Here is a 13,164-nt window from a genome sequence, read left to right on the forward strand (position 1 = left end):
CACAAAAATGTAACATGATGGCGGGCACCTGTAGACCAGCTACCTGGGAGGCTGAAGCAGGAGAATTGCTCAAACCCAGGAGGCAGAGGCCACAGCAAACTGAGATAGCGCCACTGCACTCCAGCCTGGGCAGCAGAGTGAAATTCCATCTCAGAAAAAAAAAAAAAAATGAAAATACTAATAAGCCCCTGAAGGTATTATACATGCAGCACTTTCCAGTTTAAAAAGCACTTTCAAAGGACAAGTAGAGTATGGTCCCACCCATAGGAGGTACCCAGGGTAGCCAAATAGAGAGACGGGAACTAGCATGGTGGGTGCCAGGGGCTGGGGGAGGGAGAAACGGGAAGTTAGTGTTGAATGGGGACAGAATTTGAGTTTCGCAAGATGGAAAAGATCTAGATGCGCCATTGCACTCCAGCCTGGGCGAAAGAGTGAGACTTCGTCTCAAACAGAAAAAAACAGTTGCGGTGGCTTATGCCTATAAACCCAGCATTTTGGGAGGCAGGCGTATCATGACGTCAGGAGTTCGAGACCAGCCTGACCAACATGCTGAAACCCTGTCTCTATTAAAAATACAAAAAATTAGCTGGCATGGTGGTGGGTACCTGTAATCCCAGCTACTCAGGAGGCTGAGACAGGATAATCACTTGAACCTGGGAGGAAGAGATTGCCGTGAGCTGAGATTGCCCCACTGTACTCCAGCCTGGGCAACAGAGCAAGACTCTCAAAAAAAAAAAAAATCTAGAGATGGATGGTGGTGATGGTTGCACGACATTGTGAATGTAGTTAATGCCACTGAACTGTGCACTTAAAAATGGTCAAGATGGGCCAGGCGCAGTGGCTCACACCTGTGATCCCAGCATTTTGGGAGGCCCAGGCGGGCGGATCATGAGGTCAGGAGATCGAGACCAGCCTAGCCAACATGGTGAAACCATCTCTACTAAAAATACAAAAATTAGTTGGGCGTAGTGGCGCATGCCTGTAATTCCAGCTACTCAGGAGGCTGAGGCAGGAGAATTGCTTGAACCAGGGAGTCAGAGGTTTCAGTGAGCTGAGATTGTTCCACACTGCACTCCAGCCTGGTGACAGAGCAAGACTCTCAAAAAAAACAACAACAAAAAAAGGTCAAGATGATAAATTTTGGGTCGTGTGTATGTTACTACTTTTTTACAAATGAAGAAAACAACACTTTGACATGCATTATCTCCCAACACCAACCTCAGCCCGGCCCTGAAAAGCGAGCAGAGCCGGCAGCGTTTCCAGCCCCACCTCTGGAGGAGAGGAACCTGAGACTCCTGGGTGACCAGAGGCGTCTCTGGCAACACCAGCAAAAGAGCCTGGCCCTGGCCGCCCAGCACAGGTGCTCAGTCCCTCCTCACTGCCCCTGCTCCCCGCCCCAACAAAGCACAGGGTCCCGAGATGTTGGGAGAGGGTCGGGGATGCCGGGCTGGGAGAGGACCCGGGGGCCTGTCAGAAGCCATGACATGACGCGCTCACCGCCCGGGAGGAAGCTACTGGCCTCTGAGTGAAATCTGTAAGAATGAACTCTGGAGATGTATCGTACAACATGGAGACTACAGTTAATAAATGTATACTGGAAAATTGCTAAGATTAGATCTTCCGTGTTCTCACTACAAAAGCGTAAGCATGTGAGGAGATGGACGTGTGAGTCAGCTTGATTTAATCATTTTACAGTGTGGCAAAGCATCACATTGTAGGTGGTCAATATATACAGTTTTGTCAATTACACCTTCAGGAAGCTGGGGTGGGGAGTGTGTGTGTGTGTCTGTGTGTCTCTGTGTCTGTGTGTCTCTGTGTCTGTGTGTCTGTGTGATGTGAGGTCTGTGAGGCGCTGAACGTGGTACATTAAACAGCATTTTCGTTCTTACCTCATGATTCCTGGACTTGAACCGTTGAGTGGCTTCTGGCTAACCCCAAACCTGTTTCCTCCTCTCTAACCACACCTCCCTCCAGGGCTGGTTGGAGGAGCCTCAGCCCAGCCCCCTGAGCTCAAGCCCTGGGGGACTCCTGCTGGGCGGCTCTCTGGACCCCAGTGAGATGCTCCACAGACCCAGGGCGCCCTGGGGGAAGGAGGGAAGTCAGGCGCATCACCTCCTGGGACCAGCCCCGAGGGGGCTCAAACCCATCCAGGGTGCAGGTTCCTCCAAAGGAAAGCCCCAGGGGAGGGTCTTGGGGGGCCATGGTGCAGCCCACCTCCCTGTGTGACCTCAGCCCTTGCCGACCCTCTGCCTGTGGTGGGAGGTCCCCGAACAAAGCACCCAGGGCCCCAGGGGCAAGGCCAAGCTGACAGGTGTGGGAGGCAGTTGAGCCCTGCATCCTGACCACAGCAGGGCAGTTGGCAGATGTGCCTCCGGGACAGAACCCCAGGGGTAACGGCCATGGACGCTGGAAGGGGCCTGGCTGGGGGCAGGGACCAGAGGATGAGGATGGGGCCACATGGACTGGGGTGCCCTGGGACAGCTGCTGCCAGCGAGAGACCGGGGCACCACCCTCCAGGGAGCCCACGCTGCAAGTCAGGCCACAAGGGCCTCCGACCCTGAGGGCGGATGAGGCCAGGGACAGGCCAGCCGGGCCGTGAGGCCCCTGGTGAGCCAGGCCCCAACCTCAGGCAGCGCTGGCCCCTGCTGCTGCTGGGTCTGGCGCTGGTAACCCATGGCCTGGTGCACCCAACGACTGCACCGCAGAGCAGAGCCCTGGGCCCTGGAGCCCCTGGAGGAAGCAGCCGGTCCAGCCTGAGGAGACGGTGGGGCAGGTAAGGGGTGAGAGATTCCAGGGAATGTGGGGGTCTGGCGGCAGAGGCGGGAAAGGATGACCAAGGGGAGACAAGCCAGAGGGGGGAGGAGGAAGGTTAATCCCTGGAGGGGAGCCAGACACACACTGACTTTAACTGAAGTGTTAATATTTTTCCATCATGGATTTGTTTGAATTAATTTTTATTGCTTAATGTCATATTAAAATATTATTTATCTTGATTCCTGAGATTTTTGCCCCCACCCCTTACATTTGGCACGAAGGCCAATGTCTCCCTTACCTCCCCCTAGTCCTTGGGGTAGGGCAGGACCGGAGGCAGGGGCAGGACGTCCACAGGGGTGGTGGCCACTATCCCTGAAGGGTGCCCAGGCCTCCCCCTCCTCCCCCTCCTCCTTCTCCTCTTCTCCCTCCTCCTCCTCCCCCTTTCCCCTGGCCTATGTCGCCTGTCCACTCCCACCCTCACTGGGCAGGGGCCACTCCCTGGAGCTCCAGCTGATGTGTGAGGGGCCTTTCCTGGAGTCCCTGGATCACTAGACCTCAGCCAGCATCGCCTCCTGAAACCAGCCCCTAGGAGACCCAAGCTTATCCAGGGTGCAGGTGCCTCCAAAGAAGAAGCCCAGGAGAGGGTCTAGGGAGGCCACAACTCCCTATGTGACCTCAGCCCTCGCCACCACTCTGCGTGTGGTGGGAGGTCCCCAGACAAAGCACCAAGCATCTGGGTCCATTTATGACTATTTGGGACACAACAGCCTGGTCATCGCTGGTGCACGTTGTACCCACAGGTGATCACATTGTACCCACAGGCGATCACGTACCCACAGGCGATCACGTTATACCCACAGGCGATCATCATTTCAGGGGCAGAACCTCCCTCTCGCTGGCCCCATAGGCAGGTCCTGCTGTGATCCCCTTTGTGCAGATGGGGATAGAGCCCAGAGAGGTGAGGCAACCCGTCCAAGTCACTCAGCTCATGGGCACAGATTCTAAGGCCCAAGCTGGACAGCCTCTAGCTCTCCCCTGCCCATCCTCTAAGCTGATGGAGCTGACACGTGCACCTCTGGGGCCTGAGTTTCCCCCCTTTTTATCTTCTTCTTCAAACAAAGTTTCACGGAGTTTCATCTTGTTGCCCAGTCTGGAGTGCAATGGCGCGATCTCGGCTCACTGCAAACTCTACCTCCCAGGTTCAAGAGATTCTCCTGCCTCAGCCCCTGGAGTAGCTGGGATTACAGGTGCGCACCACCACACCCGGCTAATTTTGTGTATTTTTAGTAGAGACAGGGTTTCACCATGTTGGCCAGGCTGGTCTCGAACTCCTGACCTCAGGTGATCTGCCTGCCTTGGCCTCCCAAAGTGCTGGGATTACAGGCGTGAGCCACCGCGCTGGGCCTGAGTTTCCCCTTTTGCAATCTGAGGGGCCCTGATCAGTGAGGGCCTTCAACCTCCCACCCACCCAGAGGATGCTGGGGTGGCTGTGGTGAGACCTCCAGCAGCGGCAGCCAACCTGACCCACACCAGGAGCCTGGCCATGGAGGCGGGATCAGCATGGTGGCGGGCCAGGACCAGGTCTCAGTGTCCTGCATGGACTTCTGGGCAAGGAGTCCCCATCAGGGTCAGGCTCTGTGCTGGGGCTGAGGTCCCAAAGGATCTAGATTTACCCCAATTCAAGTCTACAAGGAGCGGGGGCTGGGTGAGGAGACAGCCACAGGCAGGGTGATGCCTGCAGAACAGAGACTGGGATGGGGAAGGCCGGAGGGGTCTCCACAAGGGACAGGTGACAGGTGGAGGGAGACACAGATAATAACATTGGTATTATGTTGGGGGGGATATTAATATAAGTTTTTATATTATAATCTTTAGAAATCTTATAGAAATACTATGGGCCGGGTGCTATGTCTCATGCCTGTAATCCCAGCACTTTGGGATGCCAACGCAGGCAGATCCCGAGGTCAGGAGATCGAGACCAGCCTGGCCAGCATGGCAAAACTCCGTCTCTACTAAAAATACAAAAATTAGCTGGGCGTGGTGGCACGAGCCTGCAGTCCCAGCTACTCGGGAGGCTGAGGCAGGAGAATCGCTTGAATCCGGGAGGTGGAGGTTGCAGTGAGCTGAGATTGCACCCCTGCACTCCAGCCTGGATGACAGAATGAGACTCCCTCTCAAAAAAAAAAAAAGGTATTTTGCTGGGGGAATATGAATATGAGTTTTTATAATCTTTACAAATCTTATAGAAATACTATGGGCCAGGTGCAGTGGCTCATGCCTGTAATCCCACAACTTTGGGAGGCTGAGGCAGGATTGTTTGAGCCCAGGAGTTTGAGATCAGCCTGAGCAACACAGCAAGACCCCATTTCTACAAAAAATATAAAAACTAGCCAGTCATGGTGGCACTTGCCTGTGGTCCCAGCTACTTAGGAGGCTGAGGTGAGAGGATTGCTGAAGCCTGGGAGGTTGAGGATGCAGTAAGCTGAGATCCCACCACTGCACTCCAGCCTGTGACAGAGGGAGACCCTGTCTTAAAAAAAAAAAGAAAAGAAAAAAAATGAAAAAAGAGAAAAACTGATTATTACTGTCGAACTCTGGTAAATATCTCCTATCAAGTAAATATCTCTTCATACCTTATTAAAAGATATTTTCATTGTTTTTAAGAAATAGATTGTGTATCACTTTTTATATTTAGTTGTAAATTTATTTGTTTTTTTTTTACTTTTTTAGAGATGGGGGTCTCACTATGTTGCCGAGGCTGGCCTCCAACTCCTGGGCTCAAGCAATATCCCTGCCTCAGTGTCGCAAGTAGCTGGGACTACAAGCATGCACTACCAAACTGGGATAATTTTTTGTAGAGATGAGGTTTCACCATGTTGCCTGGGCAGGTCTGAAACCCCTCGGCTCAAGCCATCCACCTGCCTCGGCCTCCCAAAGTGCTGGGATTACAGACATGAGTCACCATGCCTGGCCTGTATTACTTTTAATAGGTCTTAATAGGTTTTAAATATTAATTATTTTTAAATTAACTTCGGAAGTCTTCTACAACATGGATGAAACTTGAAGACATACGTAGTGAAATAAACCAGACACAAAAAGACAAATGTCATTTGAATTCACTTTTATGAGGTCCCTAGAATAGGCGAATTCACTTGGACAAAAAGTAGATTTGAGTTAATGGGGTGAGGGGGAAGGAAGAATGGGGGACTGTAGTTAATGGGTTTAGAGTTTCTGTTTGGGAAGATCAATGAGTTCTGGAGATGGATGGTGGTGAAGGTTGCCCAACAGTGTGAATGTACTTAGTGCCACAGAGCTGTATGTTTAAATATGGTTAAAGTGGAAATATTAATGCTATGTATGTTTTACTGCAATTATAAAAAAAAGAAAAAGAAAAAAAGAAGCCAGGTGTGGTGGCTCATGCCTGTAATCCTAGCACTTTGAGAGGCTGAGGTGGGCTCACTGCAACCTCTGCCTCCTGGGTTCAAGCAATTCTCCTGCCTCAGCCTCCTAAGTAGCTGGGACTATAGGCGCACACTCACGCCCAGCTAATTTTTTTGTTGTTATTGTTTGGTATTTTAGTAGAGATGGGGTCTCTCCATGTTGCCCAGGCTGGTCTGGAACTCCCGAGCTCAGGCAATCTGCCCGCCTTGGCCTCCCAAAGTTCTAGGATTACAGGCGTAAGCCACTGTGCCTGGCCCCATATTACACTTCTTAAATGCACTTCTCTATTGCTTAATTACCTTAAATGTTATATTCTCATAATTTTAAAAGAGTAAAGATTTTTGGGGGGCAGGTGTGGTGGCTCACACCTATAATTCCAGCACTTTGGGAGGTCAAGGTGGGTGGATCACTTGAGATCAGGAGTTCGAGACCAACCTGGCCAACATGGTGAAACCCTGTCTCTATAAAACAGAAAAGTTAGCTGGGTGTGGCCAGGCACGGTGGCTCACTCCTGTAATCCCAGCATTTTGGGAGGCCGAGGCGGGCGGTTCATGAGGTCAGGAGATTGAGACCATCCTGGCTAATATGGTGAAACCCTGTCTCTACTAAAAATACAAAAAAAAAAAATTAGCCGGGCGTGGCAGAGTGCACCTGTAGCCCTAGCTGCTGGGGAGGCTGAGGCAGGAGAATGGCATGAACCTGGGATGCAGAGCGTGTAGTGAGCCGATATCATGCCACTGCACTCCAGCCTGGATGACAGAGCAAGACTCCGTCTCAAAAACAAAAAAAAAGAAAAGTTAGCTGGGTGTGGTGGTGCATGCCTGTAGTCCCAGCTACTTGGGAGGCTGAGGCATGAGAATCGTTTGAACCCAGGAACTCAGGAGGTGGAGGTTGCAGTGAGCCAAGATCATACCACTGCACTCCAGCCTGGGCAACACAGTGAGACTCTGTCTCAAGAAGAAAGAATGTCTAGATGCAGTAGCTAAGTACGCAAAAGCCATTTCAGTGTGGGAGGTGAGGTGACTGAGCCCAGGGACTCCAGGTTTCTGGCTGAGGGGTTGAGACAGCCCATGGTCATCGTGATGAGATGAAGACGGAAAATGAGCTGTGCTGGGGGAAGGTGGTCATATCCTCTGGAAGTGATTAATTTGAGAGTCCTGTTGGGTAGCTCACTGGACATGGTCAGTAGGCAATTGAGGTGGAGCTGAGGAGATTTGAAGCTGGGATAGGCTCCAGCCTCGCCATCTGGGCAATAGTGGGGGTCACAGAGTGTGAAGATGGCTAAGAAAGGGGTCTGAGTGGGGGTCTGGGGAGTCAGCAGCCAGGCACGGGACGTGGAGAAACAGATGTCAGGGGAAGAGGAAAGGGGAGCCTCAGACCCCAAGGGGAAAAGAGTCACTGGAAAGAGGGGCCAGCCCCATGTCACATCCAGCAGAGACACCAGGTACAGCAGAAGGACCTTGGACATGACCATGAGGAGGGCCTTGTTGGCCATGACCTGGGAGAGATGGGGGTGAGAGCCTGGGGGACCACACCATGTCCGTAGCACACAACACAGTGCCTGGTAGACAGGATGGATCTATGGACGGACATACATGTAAATGGATGGATGAATGGGCAGATGATAGATGGATGCAAAGACAGATGAATAGATGCATAGATGCATAGATGGATGGACAGATGGATGGATGGACAGATGGATGGATGGAAAGATGGAATGAGTGATCTGAGAGGTCAGAAAAGGCTCCATGAACAAAGTGAGACTGAGCTGCATCTCCATGGATAGATATAAAAGCAGAGGACTCTCCTCTTGAGTCAGGAATGACCCAGTGTCCTGGTCCAGGGAGGAAGTCAGCCTGGCTTGACTGGCGACACTTGTGGCGGACTGCAGAGGCCCTTGAAAAGAGGCCAAGTGAGGTTGGGCAGGTCCGAGCCAGCTCAGGACTCCTGAGCCACACCGCACAGCTGCCTGAGGGGATGTGTCACTCAGGGAGTTGCTGGGACCCACTGGGCCAGCATTGCCATCAGCACCAACAGCTTCAGAGACTGGGACACAGGCTGGGGTGGCTCCAAGGCTGTGGGCAGCACCTGCCTCAGAGAAGGGACAGGCACAGAGACACTACTGGGATACTGGCCACCCCCCTGCCCTGTGCCTAGGTCACAGCCTACACACTGCAGCCCTGTGCCCCTCACACCCAGCAGGTTCCTGCTCCAGCACGGCTCCTGGACTGGCCCCAGGTGCTGGCCCCGGGAGTTTCAATCTAAGCATAATACACTGAGGCATGTGTTTGGCAGCGGGACCCAGCTCACTGTTTTAGGTAAGTGGCTCTCACAACCTTTCCCAGCCTGTCCCACCCTCTCCTATCTTTGGAAATCTGTTTTCTCTCTCTGGGGCTTCTTCCCCTCTGCCCTCCCAGCCTTAAGCACTGACCCCTGTCTTTATCCATGGGGCCTAGACGAGGTGCGTTAGTCTCAGGGTAACCAGCAGGAAGGGCCCCCACAGTGGGAGCAGCCACCTTCAGGTTCCAACAGCGGGACACAGCCTGGTCCTGGGGCCTGGGCTGGGATTGGGCAGGGTCAGGGCTCCTCCCTTCTCCCAGGGCAGATGTCTCAGTGAGGGACAGAGGCCAGTTCTGATGAGGGGCCCTGCAGTGGCCTTAGAGACAGTCCCCGGGACCCCAGGGTCTAGGCTGAGGGCTGGATGCCCATCCAGACTGGGAGGGCCACACGGGGGCCTGGGGACACAGGGGTCACCTCGAGGGGAGACCAATGGAGGGCACAGAGAGGGTTCTGGGTCCAGGCTGTAGCTCTGTGGACTGTGCTGGGTTGTGAGGACATGGGGACACAGAGGGATGGGTGAGACTGGGGGAAGCCTGAGAGCCCAGCCCTCCCAGGACAGTTACCAGAAAGGAGAGGGTCTCTTAGGGCAGAGATGTCTGTCCCTGGAGCCCTGTTGCCTTTGGGGCCCAGTGTCTCTCTGTTCACGGGTCGGCCTCCCGCCTTCATTTGAGGAGGGCACTTTAGACTCAGGAGGTGACTAGCGGGGAGTAAACGGGGGTGCAGAGAACTCCACGGCCGCCAGGTGAAGTCCAGGGGCATCAGAGGCTGCTGGGGTGGGCATGGGGGCTGTGGTGACCTGAAGTCTGGGGGAGCAGCCCCAAGAACCCAGCCGATGTGAAGGGTCCTGTGGTCGGACTGGTAGGGACAGGGGCGACAGCAGAGCCCCAGGGTTTGTCTGGGTGGAGCCCCTGCTTCACCAGGAGAGCTGAGTGGGCCAGGTTGGGGCACAGCCTGGTGTCCCAGGGGATGGGAAGCTCCAGGCCATGCCAGGCTTGGGCCTCCCCACACCCTGCCAGGATGGTTTTCTGTGCTCAGACTCCAGAAACCAGGAAGGAGGGAGCACAGCCTGCCCTGGGTACGCACGGGGAAACCGAGGCTGCAGAGGAAAGGGCTGGGCCAGGACACCTGGGAAAAGTGACTTGGGAAGGCCCCTAGGAAGGCACGGGGCTGTCTGCTCTCCAGAGGGCTCCAGTGGAAAGGAGGGAATGAAGAGGGAAGGAGAGGCCCTGGGTGGACCAGACAACCACACCATGAACCCTCCCAGAGACTTTAGACAGAGAGAAGTGCTCCACAACACCCCACTCTCCCTCTGCCATCTCTCACCCCCTCCTCTGTCCACACAGGTCAGCCCAAGGCCACCTCCTCGGTCACTCTGTTCCTGTTGTCCTCTGAGAAGCTCCAAGCCAACAAGGCCACGCTGGTGTGTCTCATGAGTGACTTCTATCCGGGAATCTTGACGGTGACCTGGAAGGCAGATGGTACCCCCATCACCCAGGGCGTGGAGATGACCACGCCCTCCAAACAGAGAAAAACAAGTACGCGGCCAGCAGCTACCTGAGCCTGACGCCTGAGCAGTGGAGGTCCCGCAACAGCTACAGCTGCCAGGTCATGCATGAAGGGAGCATTGTGGAGAAGACAGTGGCCCCTGCAGAATGTTCGTAGGTTCCCAACACTCACCCCACCCACAGGGGCCTGGAGCTGCAGGATCCCAGGGGAGGGGTCTCTGCATCCCAAGCCATCCAGCCCTTCTCCCTATACCCAGTAAACTCTCAATAAATATCCTTCGTCAACCAGAAATCCTGTTCCCTCTCTTCCTTTTTTTTCTTTTTTTTTTGAGACGGAGTCTCGCTCTGTCACCCAGGCTGGAGTGCAGTGGCCGGATCTCAGCTCACTGCAAGCTCCGCCTCCCGGATTCACGCCATTCTCCTGCCTCAGCCTCCCGAGTAGCTGGGACTACAGGCGCCCACCACCTCGCCCGGCTAGTTTTTTGTATTTTTTAGTAGAGACCGGGTTTCACCGTGTTAGCCAGGATGGTCTCGATATCCTGACCTCGTGATCCACCCGCCTCGGCCTCCCAAAGTGCTGGGATTACAGGCTTGAGCCACCGCGCCCGGCTCTTCATTTCTTATCTCTCATACAATTTGATGCTTCTCCTGGGTTCTTAGTGTGGCGTTGGGGGAATCCTGGCACGAGTGGGAAAGCAGCCTGGAGGAGAGGATCACAGTCCCCCAGGCATGTCCCCTGGGGAAATAGGCCAGGAAAGGAGGAGTCCGCTCACTGAACACCAGTCCCTCCATTCTCTCCCACCTCCCCTTCCTTCTTGCAGCTCAGCCCCAGACTCACTGTCTACTTTCTGGAGGGAGCTATTTCTGGCTGAGCCTCCAGATATGCCCTCTGTCCCTGTCCTGGTCTGGACCCTCTATCCACCCATGGCCTCTCTTTCCTCAGCCTGGAAATCCTACTTTGGCCTGGAGTCTCTCTGCTTCTGGCCCTGGCCCCTGGAATGCTCTCCTTCCTCTCTGTCCAACTCCCCAACCCTGAGAGCTGGACTGTCCAGGACACTCCAACACCATCAAATTCATGAGCTCTTATATTTTGGGCCCACCTTGATTTTTCACCTGACAGCAGGTTCAGAAGTGTGATAAAAATAAGAGGAAGCCAGGAAGGAAATATACATGAAAGGCCTGCAAGAGGATCAGGACACTTGCAAAAGATAGGCTCTGAGCTCCCCAGGAACCAGTGCAAGAAGGGTAATAGGTGCTCCATCATTTCTTTCTTTTTTCTTTTTTTCTTTTTTGGGACAGAGTCTGTTTCTGTTGCACAGGCTGGAGTGCAATGGCGCAATCTTGGTTCACCGTAACTTCCACCTCCCGGGTTCAACCCATTCTCCTGCCTCAGCCTCCCCATAGTTGGACATGGGGCCTGGTGGGAGGTGTTTGGTTAGTGGTGGATCCCTCATGGCTTGGTGCTGTCTTCCTGATAATGAGTGGGTTCTCGTGGGATCTGTTTGTTTAAAAGTGTGTAGCACCTCCCTGTCAACTCTCTCTTGCTCCCGCTCTGGCCATGTGAGACATCTGTTCCCCCTTCACCTTCTGTCATGATTGGAAGCTTCCTGAGGTCTCCCCAGAAGCTGAGAAGATGCCAGCATGCTTCCTGTACAGCCTGCAGACCTGTGAGCCAATCAAACCTCTTTTCTTTATAAATTACCTGGTCTCAGGTGTTTATTTACAGAAATTCGAGAATGGACTGATACAGACATTAATCTTATCAGTAAGGGCAGAGCCTCTCACCTCCCCAAAGCTACCACTTCATAATACCATCACATTGGAGATTAGGTTCCCACCTGAATTTTGGTGGGATGCAAACACTGAGACCATAGTACCCTATCTCCAAATACAGACACATTCTGAGGACCTGGGGTTAGGACTTCAACATATGAATCTGGAGGAGCACAATTCAGCCTGGAACATCTGCTTTGGTTTGGGCTCCCCTGCAAGCAGGCCTCAAAGAAATGCTGTTGGGCTTGTAGCTTGTTTGGGACAAGTACTCCCAGGGGCAAGAGTGAGGGATGGGGAAGGGGAGAGCAAAACAGGAGCAGCAAGAAAACCAGTGCAAAGGCCAAGTATAGTGGTTCACACCTGTAATCCTAGCGCTTTGGGAGGCCGAGGTGGGTGGATCATGAGGTCAAGAGATCAAGACCATTCTGGCTAACATGGTGAAACCCCGTCTCAACTAAAAGTAGAAAAATTAGCTGGGTGTGGTGGTGCTCGACTGTAGTCCCAGCTACTTGGGAGGCTGAGGCAGCAGAATTGCTTGAACCCGAGAGGCAGAGGTTGCCGTGAGCTGAGATTGCGCCACCGCACTCCAGCCTGGGTGACAGAGCAAGACTCCGTCTGGGCTTTCTGGGATATGTGTCTCAGTTTTATTCACGAAAAAACATAGCCCTGTCCACTCTGTATATTTGAATTGTTTTATTACTTGGGCAGGAGTTATCTCTCTCTCTATATATATATTTATATACACACACATATAATTATATATATTTACATAATATAATATATAATTAATCATATGTAATATATAATATATCATATATCATATGTAATATGCCTATGTGTTATATAATATATAAATAATATATAACATATAAGATAGGCCGGGCGCGGTGGCTCAAGCCTGTAATCCCAGCACTTTGGGAGGCCGAGATGGGCGGATCACGAGGTCGGGAGATCGAGACCATCCTGGCTAACACGGTGAAACCCCGTCTCTACTAAAAAAAATACAAAAAACTAGCCGGGCGAGGTGGTGGGCGCCTGTAGTCCCAGCTGCTCGGGAGGCTGAGGCAGGAGAATGGCGTAAACCCGGGAGGCGGAGCTTGCAGTGAGCTGAGATCCGGCCACAGCACTCCAGCCTGGGCGACAGAGAGAGACTCTGTCTCAAAAAAAAAAAAACAAAAAAAAACAAAAAAAAAATATAAGATAACATAGAACATATATAATATAAAACATATTTATATATAATAAAATATATTTATGTATGAATCTATATATGTGTGTGATGTATGATTGTGTGTGTATATGTATAAACCACTTGAGGGTAAGTTACATATATCATAGCCCCTTACCCCTA

The 13,164-nt window shown here is 52.7% G+C and overlaps 1 protein-coding gene across 1 annotated transcript; it reads left to right on the forward strand.

The window, feature by feature from the left end:
- Positions 1-2,436: 2,436 nt before the first annotated feature.
- Positions 2,437-10,324, forward strand: LOC123567258 (immunoglobulin lambda-like polypeptide 1). Its single transcript, XM_065522348.1, is given in 4 exon segments — positions 2,437-2,773; positions 8,395-8,513; positions 9,879-10,058; positions 10,061-10,324. Coding segments are annotated over 4 exon segments (642 nt in total). The 5' UTR covers positions 2,437-2,567; the 3' UTR covers positions 10,198-10,324.
- The last annotated feature ends 2,840 nt before the right edge of the window (positions 10,325-13,164 follow it).

Source organism: Macaca fascicularis, chromosome 10 (assembly GCF_037993035.2).
Source record: "Macaca fascicularis isolate 582-1 chromosome 10, T2T-MFA8v1.1".
NCBI lineage: Eukaryota > Metazoa > Chordata > Mammalia > Primates > Cercopithecidae > Macaca > Macaca fascicularis.